The sequence below is a fragment of the Etheostoma spectabile genome, chromosome 2 (assembly GCF_008692095.1).
Source record: "Etheostoma spectabile isolate EspeVRDwgs_2016 chromosome 2, UIUC_Espe_1.0, whole genome shotgun sequence".
NCBI lineage: Eukaryota > Metazoa > Chordata > Actinopteri > Perciformes > Percidae > Etheostoma > Etheostoma spectabile.
Window position 1 is genome coordinate 25,742,013 of NC_045734.1, and position 12,665 is coordinate 25,754,677.

General features: G+C 39.2%; 2 protein-coding genes across 2 annotated transcripts in view; both read left to right on the plus strand.

Annotated features, from left to right (window-relative positions):
- The window catches only part of LOC116697347 (zinc finger protein 2 homolog), a 24,785-nt gene extending 13,676 nt beyond the window's left edge, over window positions 1-11,109 (plus strand). Inside the window, exon 7 of the mRNA XM_032528681.1 lies at window positions 11,095-11,109. The gene's annotated coding sequence lies outside the window, so the exon portion shown is untranslated. The remainder of the gene's footprint in view (window positions 1-11,094) is intronic.
- The window catches only part of gaa2 (alpha glucosidase 2), a 14,660-nt gene extending 2,692 nt beyond the window's left edge, over window positions 1-11,968 (plus strand). The window contains exons 4-22 of the mRNA XM_032529024.1: window positions 692-837; window positions 1,013-1,178; window positions 1,633-1,729; window positions 2,570-2,689; window positions 3,934-4,052; window positions 4,155-4,286; window positions 4,365-4,475; window positions 4,609-4,722; window positions 4,797-4,881; window positions 4,982-5,099; window positions 5,271-5,385; window positions 6,929-6,959; window positions 7,306-7,457; window positions 7,927-8,075; window positions 8,159-8,300; window positions 8,390-8,488; window positions 8,863-9,027; window positions 9,399-9,545; window positions 10,618-11,968. Of these exons, the coding sequence (XP_032384915.1) occupies window positions 692-837; window positions 1,013-1,178; window positions 1,633-1,729; window positions 2,570-2,689; window positions 3,934-4,052; window positions 4,155-4,286; window positions 4,365-4,475; window positions 4,609-4,722; window positions 4,797-4,881; window positions 4,982-5,099; window positions 5,271-5,385; window positions 6,929-6,959; window positions 7,306-7,457; window positions 7,927-8,075; window positions 8,159-8,300; window positions 8,390-8,488; window positions 8,863-9,027; window positions 9,399-9,545; window positions 10,618-10,683 (2,274 nt within the window). The 3' untranslated portion in view covers window positions 10,684-11,968. The remainder of the gene's footprint in view (window positions 1-691; window positions 838-1,012; window positions 1,179-1,632; window positions 1,730-2,569; window positions 2,690-3,933; window positions 4,053-4,154; window positions 4,287-4,364; window positions 4,476-4,608; window positions 4,723-4,796; window positions 4,882-4,981; window positions 5,100-5,270; window positions 5,386-6,928; window positions 6,960-7,305; window positions 7,458-7,926; window positions 8,076-8,158; window positions 8,301-8,389; window positions 8,489-8,862; window positions 9,028-9,398; window positions 9,546-10,617) is intronic.
- The last annotated feature ends 697 nt before the right edge of the window (window positions 11,969-12,665 follow it).

Genomic DNA, 12,665 nt, shown 5'->3' on the forward strand with positions numbered 1-12,665 from the left:
TTTTTTAAATAATGTTTCCGTGATTCATCAACTTGTAACAGAGCGAACAACACTTCTGCATGTTACTTTAAGGAAGTACATGTAGTCATACTGATAAAATATATAACAAATCTCATCAGAGGCATGTTACAGAGAAGTAGAAATATTTAGTGGAGTAGCTAAAAAGCTCTGATGTCATTGCCATACTAGTCTGGATCAACGGATGTACATTGCTGGGATAAAGCCTGGCATTATTTGCGAGGGCACCATTGCTGCATCTGGGGCCTAGCACCGCCCAAGACGGTTGTGATTGGTTTAAAAAAAATACAAACAAGCCAGAGTGTTTTTTTTCCCGTGTCCCAGAATAGACAAGCCAGATAAAACTCTTGTTGTAGACATAGGTCTAGCAATGCAAGGCCATTGCCATACAAGCAAACGTTTTTGTTTTTTTTTCTTATTGGAGTTTATGAAAAAAAGCTTAAGAGAAATCTCATCGATTTAATAGTCATCTAAGCAAACCACTGATAAATTTGCTAATAAGATCTGTGCCAATCAGATTAAACCTAGGTGTGTGTGTGTGTGTGTGTGTGTGTGTGTGTGTGTGTGAATCTGTCATGAACTGTTACAGCTCAGTCAATATAGTTTTTATTACATACCGCTGTAAATTCTCTGGTCTGTAATTTACTTGTTTTTCTCATGTTTCTCAATCTAGATCACTGACCCCTCTAATTCACGGTTCGAGGTTCCGATCTCTGTTCCCGGTGCCACTAAGAAGGCAAAACGTCCAGTCTACACTATAGAGTTATCAAAGCAGCCATTTGGTCTTATTGTGAAGAGGAGCTCTACAGGAGCTGTGCTGTAAGTCTCACTTGGATAGGCTATATTAGGTCAGGTGAAGGAAGGGTTATAGCCATAACTGAACATACATTGTATACTACAAACTCTTCAAGCACATTCCATTGTGAAAATAACTTGAAATTGTAAATTATAATTAACAATATAAAATTGTTTACTTTCAATGGTTTCCTGCTAGTCTGAACACCACAGTGGCTCCTCTCTTCTATGCGGATCAGTTTCTCCAGTTCTCCACCTCCCTGCAGAGTCAGTTCATTTACGGCCTGGGTGAGCACCGCTCCACCTTTCTGCATGATGTGCACTGGAACACACTCACCATGTGGGCCAGAGATGTGCCTCCTATGGTATGGAAATTCCTGCATTTGTCATTGTTCTGTTTATAGTTACATTTTAGCCACAGACACAGATAATGACATTCAACCTAGACCTTTTTCACAGCAGACATTGTGACATTGTCTTGGCATATTTAGATTGTTTACTCCCCTGATTATTTTCGTTGACATCTCCTAGTGTCTTGTTTGCTGTTTATCACGTCTGCTAGTAGGAAGGGGGTAGGTTTGAGAAGTGGGTAGCTATACTGTTCAAACACAGACACACACACACACATACACACACACACGTGTACGCAGTTTTTGCATTGCTGAACCTGAAATGGAAATAAATAGACTTAAATTGGATTTTTGTCTCGGACTTGGTCTCTTGTGCTTTGAAATCTTACCCCTATGTTGGTAAGTGGCTCTGGAAGGATTTTACGTCCCTATAAAGATCAAATTAATTGTGTCTCTCTTAACAATGTAGGAACAGACAAACCTATATGGAGCTCATCCATTTTACCTGGCAATGGAGGATGGCGGGAACGCACACGGCTTCTTCCTGCTGAACAGCAACGCAATGGGTCAGTCTGCTAGTTGCTCTAATACTTCCTCTACTTCAGGTTTCACTATGTGCAATAATACACATTATTGTTTATATGACGACAGATTAGGCAACTTTATAAAAACAGATGTCCTTATATGGTAGTTTGTGCAGTATTGTCATCAACAATGTCAGTAAATATCATCTTTCCAGAATCTCGTAAGGACGTAATTTCGAGGTCATGTTGTATTTCCTAACAAAGATACTGAGCGTTGCTAATTAAAATGAATTGGGTTACAGATTTAGTCAAAGTTTAATGTAATCGGTTTCTCTTTGTTTTCATCTTAGGATTGTTGAAGATGTTTTTTTAATGTTATAATGCAAATGGTTGTTTGTTCTTGTATTGCCACCTGTCTTCCACACACCATACATGTTGTTCATGAGCAGGGGTATTCAGCTGCTTATTTGAAAATATGTAAACTGTACATTTTATTCGTAGTTACTCAATATATCCCATAGGGGGGGCAGTAGCTGGGGTGGCCACTGCCACGGTGCTCTTGAGCAAGACATCAAACATCGGGGCGCCTATCCATGGGCAGCCTCCTCACTCTGACATCTCTTTATTTAGTGCATATATAGGGAATAAGCATGTGTGTGTGTGTAATTCAGGCCTGTGTGTAATGTGTGCAATAACGACAGAGTGAAAACATTGCATTTTCTTCTCAGGGGATTAATAAATTATATATTATTTTTATTATTATTACTTTCTTTATTAAATCACTCTCTAGCTTCATAGACAGGCATTTCTCAGGCGTCTATAAGAGTAACTTATTCAGAAGGATCTTCTTACAAATAACCAGCAGTTTTTCTGTTTCCTCAGATGTGATCCTCCAGCCCGCCCCAGCCCTCACCTGGCGCACTATTGGGGGAATCCTTGACTTTTACGTTTTCCTTGGTCCTGATCCTGCTTCGGTGATTCAACAGTATGTGGAAGTCATAGGTCAGAAGGGGTCTGCTGGGATGTGGGACATGACTGCAGCATATTCATATCATACAGACTAAACAGAGATTGTAGACTTGCATTTTGCAACTTTTATTCAGTTCATAGACTCTCATTGCCAAAAACGTGCTCTGGTTAATTGACATTTCTTTAAACCAATCCAAATCGTCTTGGACAGCACTAAGCACCGGACGGAGCAACGGCGCCTCTGCAAAATAGCCTTGGGAAGGAACTTGTTGGTTTGTCTGGAACGTGTACGTTCAAATGTTGTTTTAGTCGTGCAACAGAAAACTGAGATTGGACAGATAGTCCAGCTAGCTGCCTGGATTTACCCTGCAGAGATCTGAGGAGCAGCAGACACAGTCCTCAGAAATCCACCGGAGTTTAAAATTCTAACACAAAGAAAGAGGAAGTTAACGGACATCCGGCCAAAATTAAAGACATCAGGCAAAATTTCCGCAACAAGCCCAGAAGTGGAATGTCGAAATTCAGAACGACTAGATGTCGCTCTAGAGCACCAGAATTTCAGACCAAAACAAATAACCAAACCTCCCCCTCTCCCTTGGTGAGAAGAAAAGCTCCGGGTAGCCTTCAGCTGAACGCTTTCAATCTGCACTCTGTCATCTCTTTTACAATGCTGTGTGGGAGCTCACTTTCTTAGTCTCTTTACTAAATGCAGGTGGTCCAACCTTTTCAAAGGGAGGGACTCGCATGCACTAACATGCACGCATGGCCAGACTGGTTGCTAAAACCAAGGACACACAAAAGAAAGAACAAACACACCCAGAGAGAGTGTAACTTAATTCTCTGCTCAGAATGCCATCACTCTACTGTAAATTTATGTAGCAAATGTTTGCTTCTACGTTAATGTTGAGTCTCATTTATGGAATATTTAAAGGGATAGTTTCAGTTTCTCTGAGGTACTAGTTTTGAATAGTAGCAAGAATCCATTGATTGACTGGGTAATCCAGATAATACCTGGATGAATAAAATTACCAATAATTATCTCTATTTAGCCTGCCTATCAGTTTTGGCAGTTCAATTCCCAGAAACAAGTAGTGAAACACTCAAAAGATCATTCATTGCTGTGTAGGTTTGTCTTCCTTGTTTTTGCTTCATGACTCTGTCCAATGTAAGTGTAAGTAATTCTGTTAACCCCAGATCTTGTTTCGGTTTGTCTCAATTCCTGCATTTGTTACTGATGTCCTCACTCTCTCTTTCTTCATCCCTCTGCGTTTTCTCAGGCTACCCAGCGATGCCCATCTACTGGGCTTTGGGCTACCATCTCTGTCGCTGGGGTTACTATACTAGCAATTCTACCTGGGATGTTGTTAAGAGCTTGAGGAATTATGGGATACCCCAGGTAAAGTTGACCCAGCAGACTAATTGTTTGTTTTGTGTGTCTGTCAGTATTTCTTTCCCCATTCTTTTGAAAAATTATGGTTGTGTGTATATTTGTTCACAGGACGTCCAGTGGAACGACATCGACTACATGGACAAGTTTTTGGACTTCACTTTTGACTCAACAAAGTTCAGCACGCTGCCCAATCTGGTCAAGGACCTGCATGCTCATGACCAGCGATACGTCATGATCCTGGTACTCAGGAATTTGTTTTTGATGTCGTGTGTTGTCTAATGTGGCGTGTTTGTATGACAGTTGTGTCTTAACCTTCAGGACCCAGGGATCAGCAGCGTGCAGCCCGAGGGCTCATACTGGCCGTACGATGAAGGGCTGAGGAGGGATGTTTTTATTAAAGACGCTGAAGGAAAAACACTCATTGGGAAGGTGAGACACTGTGAGGATGTTTCACAGATGAGCTCACCCCAAGACACAATTACTACTCTCCCATCTGTCCCGTACTGTCAAAACAAAACATTAGGGGTGTATTAGAAATACAATTCCCCATCTCTTCCTCCAGGTGTGGCCCGGTCTGACAGCATATCCCGATTTCTCTGATGACGTGACACATGAATGGTGGCACGACAACCTTCAGAGGTTCCATGAGAAGGTGCCATTTGATGGACTATGGATTGTAAGTATGGCAATGGGAGATACAATTGAAGAACCATTGACTTCTTTCTGACTTTTGTCTCATCTGTTTTTCAGGACATGAACGAGCCGTCAAATTTCCTGGATGGGTCTACCAAGGGCTGTCCATCAAGCAGTCTTGAAAATCCTCCTTACACACCCGGTGGGAAATCTCAAGCTAAAACCACAAAAAATATACAGTTACAGAGTACTTGTAATTGTCAAAATGTATTGTAAATTTGTTTTTTATTAAATCTTTTTAGGAATACTGGGAGGTTTGCTGAGAGCCAAAACTGTGTGTGCCACTGCACAGCAAAAGCAGTCCATACACTACAATTTACACAGCCTCTATGGACTTATGGAAGCTAAGGCGTCTGCAAGGTCAACATCTATCTCACACACACACACAATGCTGCAAACTGAACCACTTTATATATATATATATATATATATATATATATATATATATATATATATATATATATAAGATAATAATTTTATACATGTTCTTTCCTTTATCTTTTTTTTTCGCGTTTGTGTCTTCTTGTCCAGTGCTCTGAAGAGGATCGTGGCAAAGAGACCTTTTGTGATCTCTCGCTCCACCTTCCCCAGTCAGGGGATGTACTCTGGTCACTGGCTGGGAGACAACAGAGCCATTGAAAGACATGTACTTCAATAGCAGGTTTGACACATTTATTACACAAGAACGTATCTAACATTGTATTGCTTCTTTCGTTTGGCAAGAAAGAGCTGATTATCAAGTTTCACAAAAATCAAATCATCATCAGTTTTTTTATTTATATAGCAGTTCAAGTATAAACCAATAGACTATAAAGAGAATTAAAGCAACCAGCAGGTATCCAAAGTGCTTAACATCAGAAACCAAGAGTAAAATCAGAAATGTTACAAAGAAACGGAAGAAAAAAATGTTCACACCCCTGCAACGTATTAAAAGCCAGACTAAACAGATATGTTTTGAGATTGGACCTAAAAAGAGCTACATCGTAGCTACATCGTAGCTCTTTTTCGTTAGAACTGTTTGCCTGTTAAGGAAGGGCTTAACATTAGCCATCTGATCTGCTTGTCAAATTTCATGCGTTTTACACTTGACAGCTGACCTTGTGTAAAATGCCGGAGCTCCCAAACTCAAAGCTGGACCATTTTGCTTGCCTAAAGTATTGAAAATAATACACTCCGTTTTATCTTCATTCAAATTAAGAAAGTATTCTGAAAGACACAACTTAATATCAGTGATAAAACTAAGCGGGAACACTGTAATTTGCTTTCATAGGCAAATAGATTTGCAAATCATCTGAGTAGCACTGAAATGACAGGTTATGTTTTCCTTTAATAGCCCTAAAGGTAGCATATATATATATATATATATATCTATATATATATATATATAATATATTATATAATATATATAATATATATATTATATTATATATATATATAGATATATAGATATATATATATTATATCAATATATAAAGAAAAAAGAATGGGGCCAAGAATCGAGCCCTGGGGTACCCCACAAGAGCAAGAGGAGCAGCTGACCGGGAGAGGTCACCGAGCCTCTGAAGCCTACACAATGCTCAAGGCGAGAGAGGTGGGCCGCATGGTCCACTGTGTCAAAAGTCGCTGTGAGGTCCAAAAGGACTAAAACAGTAGGATTCCCGGCATCAACAGACAAGGCAATATCATTATGTACACAGTGCAGAGTCAGTACTATGAGGTGACACACACATATAATTGTGTATTCTGCTTTATTCTGATATTAATGTTAATCATCTCCAGCACCACCACTCAGAAAGTTGACATTCCCTGAAGCTCCTTTTCATAATTTGTTTGTATAAGGAAATCCCTATTTGTAATTTAAAATATTTTTTGAATTTAAAAAAAAATCTATTTCAGCCTCATTAACTTTTGTATTGTTTTATTTATACTTCACATTAACTGTTTGGTTCAGTCCCATCAACCTTTTGTTTACAGCAACAACTATTTCAGTAAAAATGCTCTGATAAACCTACTATATACCAACTCACAAACCATGTTAGCAACTAGCTGGTGAGAAAAGCTGAATCTAGCTAAGGAGCTAAAGCTAAAGACCCAGATATGTTTCTGAGAAATTGAGGAGATTGAAACTGTCAAGTGAACAAAAACACGCCTCTTGTCTCTGTGGGTGTGCGGACCAAAATAAATGAAAGCAGCTTAAAGTGATAGCCGTTTCATTGCCATGTTGTTCAACAAATGCAAACTAGTCAGCAATTTAAAAAATATTTATAGAATTTTATGACACTTATGTTGTTGCATAACTGCTAATTTGAAGGTTGTGTGTTTCTAAAGATCTGCATTGTGGTTTCACATGTTTTATTGCACCTACTACTCTGTACTTATTCTGTCAGCTACAGTACAATGAGGAGGAAGAGTAACTCACACGTATTTTAAGATTTCTTAGAATTGGGAAATAAATTGTCCATTTACTATTTTGAAACTGGTTCTCCATCATTTTAGTGTCTCTTATTGTTGATCCTTCTCAAGTTTCTCCTTTCCATGTCCTCCTGATGTTGCCTCTCTCCTTCAGGTATCTTGACCTTTAACCTTCTGGGCATCCCGTTGGTGGGAGCAGATATCTGTGGCTTCAGCGAAGAGCCACAGGAGGAACTCTGTGTCCGCTGGACGCAGCTGGGAGCTTTCTATCCCTTCACACGCAACCACAACGCCATCGACATGAAGGTAAGATCTTAAAGTGCGCAGATTATGAAATTCCTGGTGCTTCCACACACATACAAACTTGGGACAAAAACTATCCATGCTGTTTTGAGTGAGATAAGGTTTTCTGAATGTCCTCTGCCTTCAGTCTCCGGGTGAGCGGTTCAAAATCTGCACGGCTTTCTACGTCACTAGCCGAGATGAGGTGGCTAACTGTCTCATGCTAGCTCGTTTTCATTGGCAAAACACTGATACAACACACACTATTTCACCAAAATAAAATGAAACCATGAAAACCTATTCTGATATAACTTCAAAATACAATTATGAACCTGAAAATGAACATAATATAGGCGCTTTAACGGCACTGCTCCAACGTCACCACAGAGCACAATGGGTAAAAAATTCTCAAGAGCTAGTCTATCCTTTACTCCTTTTTGGAAATGTTACTCTTTTTCTTTAATCATATTTTTTTTGTTTGTTAAATTTGCAGCCTCAAGACCCAACAGCGTTCAGCCCTCTGGCTCGTACAGCCATGAAGCAAGCTCTGCTGCTACGCTATTCACTTTACCCCGTCCTCTACACTCTCTTCCATCATGCACACGTACGCGGACACACTGTCGCACGGCCTATAATGTTTGAGTAAGTATTTGATTTGTTATTTTATCTGGACTGGGAGGTATCTTTGCCTTACTGTATGTATCTTGGCATGACTTTTTTTAAAGATTCCCAAAAGATGTAAAAACCTATGGGATTGACAAACAGTTCCTGTGGGGGAAGAGTTTATTGGTGACGCCAGTATTGGATCCTGGAGTTGACTATGTGGATGGTTACTTCCCAGAGGGTCTGTGGTATGACTACTACACGGTAAGACACACACCAACAATCAGTGCACAGTTTTGTATGAGTCAGGAACAACATAGTAAGAGTAAACCGTATACTTATGGTCTTCCCAGGGCGACTCTCTGCACAGTCAGGGTGAAGACCTTCGACTCCATGCGCCTCTAGATAAGATCAACCTGCATTTGCGTGAGGGTTCTATTACACCAACTCAGGTAAATATTGTAACAGGGCTGCACGATATGCTGTGAGTATTTTGACTGATACGATACAATTCACGATATTGGAGGGAATGATCATTTTTGTAGCATTATCAGCATTTTTACTTTAATGTGAGTCTGCAACACAAAATGACAGGTCTTTTGTGGTTTGTGAGAACTGGCCCTTTAACCTAAACCTGAAAAATAAAAGCTTTTGTTAGATTAGGTTTTGTTCCCATAAAACCTGTCTTGCATATACATGTTTCTTTGGATAACCGAATTGTTGTTACACCTGACATTTGTGTGCATCTGACAAATGCACAGCTTAAAATCAGGAGTTTCTAATGCCACATTTGTTTATTTCTCTTTTCATGTTTTTGGGTGCACAGGCGCCCAACCTGACGCTGTGGGTGAGCAGCGGTCAGCCTCTCCATCTGGTCTCGGCTCTCTCCGACGATGGTTCAGCCAGCGGAGATCTCTTCTGGGACGATGGAGAGAGCATTGACACCTACGAGAACAACCTGTACTCCTACATCATCTTTAATGTCACTCAGGTGCTCACAATCAACTAGTTTTGACTTACAAGAAAAAGAAAAAGAATCCCCTCTCAATATTTCTACCAGTGGCTCATTCCAACCTATTGTCTGAAATTACTCTGCCTGTTAAAAAACAAACTCTACAAACATATGGCATTTACAGAGAAGCTTTCAGCTATTTGCGGTCAATGTTAAAATAATTGAAAACAGCATTTTTGCCACACTGCACATCATTTCAAATCAAGCCCATTGTGTTTATTTGGCCAACGGCAGTAAAAGAAGTGACGCACAACAAAGGGCCGGAATTTAAAGCATTTTTCATTTACTGAATTTGTTTTGAATACAGTCTTGCGATGTAACTTACAGCCATCCATCTGCCTATTTTGTAGAACGTGATGACATCACAGGTGCTCCATAGTAACGTGGAGGCCACATACATCACCGTGGAGACGGCCGCTTTCTACGGTGTGAAGCAAAAGCCAAGCAGAGTGCTGGTGAACTCCCAAGATGCAGCGTTCGCCTACAGAGCCAACCAGGTGATGTCAGGACACACACGACAGACACACAGAATAGAAAACTATCGTTATGCTTGATGTTAATGACGAGTCACTTAACGAGTATAATGTATTTTAGCTTACAGTAGGTGATTAAAGCCTCTTAAATAAAAAGGACTTCTATATAATCAAACATAAATACAGCCAATGTTGTTAGTTTCCCTTCCTGTTGGGCGTCGTCTGTGTCCTCCGCTGTCATTGTTTATTTTATATTTATGCATTGACAGCAGTGGTTAATATCATATCCAGACTGTTAATACTCCATGACATGTTAAAAGTCCAGCACTCAATTTAAATCAAAATAAAAGCAAGGGCTGGGTATCTCCAAGGATTTTCCAAATCGCACCAATTTGCATGGTATTCAATAACATTTTTGATTGATACAATACCTCTTTAGCTTGGGCATGAAAGAGATTCTCAGAAAACTTGTGCTGTAAATTTTACAAGCAAGAAAGTCTATATTCCAATAATGTTTATAATGCACCAGGTCAATGTTTAAATTAAGAATTAACGTCCAAAAAGGCAGTGGTGAATAGATCAAACAAACAGTAATTCTTTTAGCACTTTTCATACATGTAAATGCAACATACATGCAACATACATTGTATGCCCGTAAATGCAACGGGCATACAACATATTGTATAAAGTTTTTTGTCAAATCGTTGGCTTAAAGGTAACTTGAGCTGTAAAATAAACAAAAAGGAGTAAAAAGTAGAATATTGCTGAAATAGAGTGAAGTAGAACTATAAAGAAGCAGAAAATGGAAATACAAAAAGTACCTCAAAATTGTAATTTAGGTGCAGTACTTGGGCAAATGTACTGAGTTACTTTCCACCACTGTGTAGCAATGGGCTTCGTTGGAGTTTTGCAGAGTCAGCAAATGGATCATTTGTTTAAATTATCCAGTGTAAGTTAAAGGTATCGGAGAGTCTCTCCTGCAGTACATGAGTGATGTGGATGTAGGGTTAGCACGTTTTATTGAGGAGGCTCTTGTCTAATCACAAGGAAGAAACTCTTCGTGCTGAAATGATGAGGATGTGTTTTCTCTCTGCAGGTGTTAACGGTTGCAGATCTCGGTCTCAACCTCAGTCAGAACTTCACCATCAGCTGGATGTTCTGAATCAGATGTTGTTGTTTTTTTTAATTAATTGTTGGTTTTATTTTCTGTTGGCTATTAAAGTCACAAGCTGGTACACAGTGCAGTCTATACGTTTCAGGACAGTGATGTTTTGGCTCTGTACTCCAGATCACCTACGAAATTAAAAGGATAAGATTAAAGTGCTTTTTTTTTTACATTTGTTGTAAGGGAGCAATGTAGGACTTGTAGACCTTTTTTTAATGAGGCGACTCTGCATAAAAAAGGGCTACAATTACCAACTCTCCATCTAATGTGGTTGCAGATTGAAGCCGAGACTTGACACTTTAACCTCGTAGTCATTGATTTAGTTCATATCTAATGTGCTGGAGTACAGAGAAGAAACAAGCTGTCAGTCTGTCAGAACAGATAAACAGGGTCTCTGGAGTGAGTGAGGTCTTGTTTGTGTTAATAATATTGATAATGTGACATTTAAAAAAAAACAAAAAAAAAACATGAAGGCTCATGAAACAACAACACAGCTTCTGACCTCCAGTAGTCTGGACACTGCTTTAAATATGCATGTGGAACCTCTAATTTATTGGTTGATAACTTAATGTTAATTTAAACAGAAAGCATGCCTTGCTATTTTTAACTTTGTTTTTTCCAGTTCATAGATCATAGATTTCTTTTTTTTTGTTTTTTATTCCCATAAGCCGAAAGAGTCTGTGCAATAAGTGGAGAGGATGGTCTACCTTTCTGAATATAGTTAATGATGTAATCTGTTGTTTGTGCTTGAATGCTGTTCACAGCTTATTACAGCTTATTTTTGCACTAATTACTACTGCAGTGTTGTAAATGTAGATACAGGTGCCTTATGATTCCTGTTTGTGTGTTTTTGAGCCTCTCTGTTTTTGTTCAGCTTTATATTGTGAGCCTTTTTTCATTTGCTGTTGACCATAGTACTGCTATGCATGAGGGTTACTTTCAGGCTTAACTACACTATCCAGCAGTAACCAGCCCTATGTGCCATGTGTTCTGCAATCATTTGACTGTGAATTTTCTGACACCTGATGACCGAAAGACATGTTGTGTTTTTCAAGATCAGCAAAGTTCATTCTGCTTAGATCTGACCTTGATGCTGTGAAAATCTGCTTTAAATTTATAGTCTTTCTCACAGAACTGCAGTTGTAAAAAGCTTGCATCTTTTTCAAAGCAAATCATCAATGCATGTGTGCTGTAAATCCAACTACGCAAATATTTGTAAAGACACCAATACTACAGAGTATATTTTACTGTCATTTATGTTAAGGTAACTAAAATTGTGACTTCAAATTTGCAGTATTTTATTACGAATTGGATTTTTTGTGTAATTGCTTAAATTTGATTTTATGAAGATTATGAAAGCTACTCGAGTTATACTGGATCTTTTTTTCCTCCATTTTATGACTGGCATTTTTTGGGGCAAAAACGGGTAAAGTAAAAATAAATTAAAATTGCCTTGACCTCAATGCTGTTTGTTGTCATCTTAAAGGGACAGTGGATATCTGTTTAAATGTATGCTGTATTGAGAATATTCTCACTGCTTTACCCAGCTGTCAGACCCTTTGACGGAGAACTGAAGCCTTTACGTCCCTCTCCAGTTTGAGTTTTGTTAGGTCCTAACCTTTTTAAAACGCCAAAGTCCCACGACAACCCAAACTGCAACACCTATATTCTGCAAGGTAAAATGACCAGTTTTGGCAAAGGGGTCTGGTGGCTTTGAAAAGAGCATAGATTGATATAACGGCTTCAGTTCCTTGTGATAAAGGACTGTCAGCGGGTAGGTAGACAGCCCAGGCAAGGTAAAAGGTGAAAATATTCAAAATATAGTGTACACTGATTTTTTTTTTTTAAAGCTATAGTACATAATTTCTGTCGTCCCCCATGAGGAATTCTAAGTAAGCCAACCAAACGGTGGGCGCATCCACTTGGTACAAGCCTTGTTATCACCTCCCCCCCCTTCCCCACAGTTGCTAGTAGCCAAG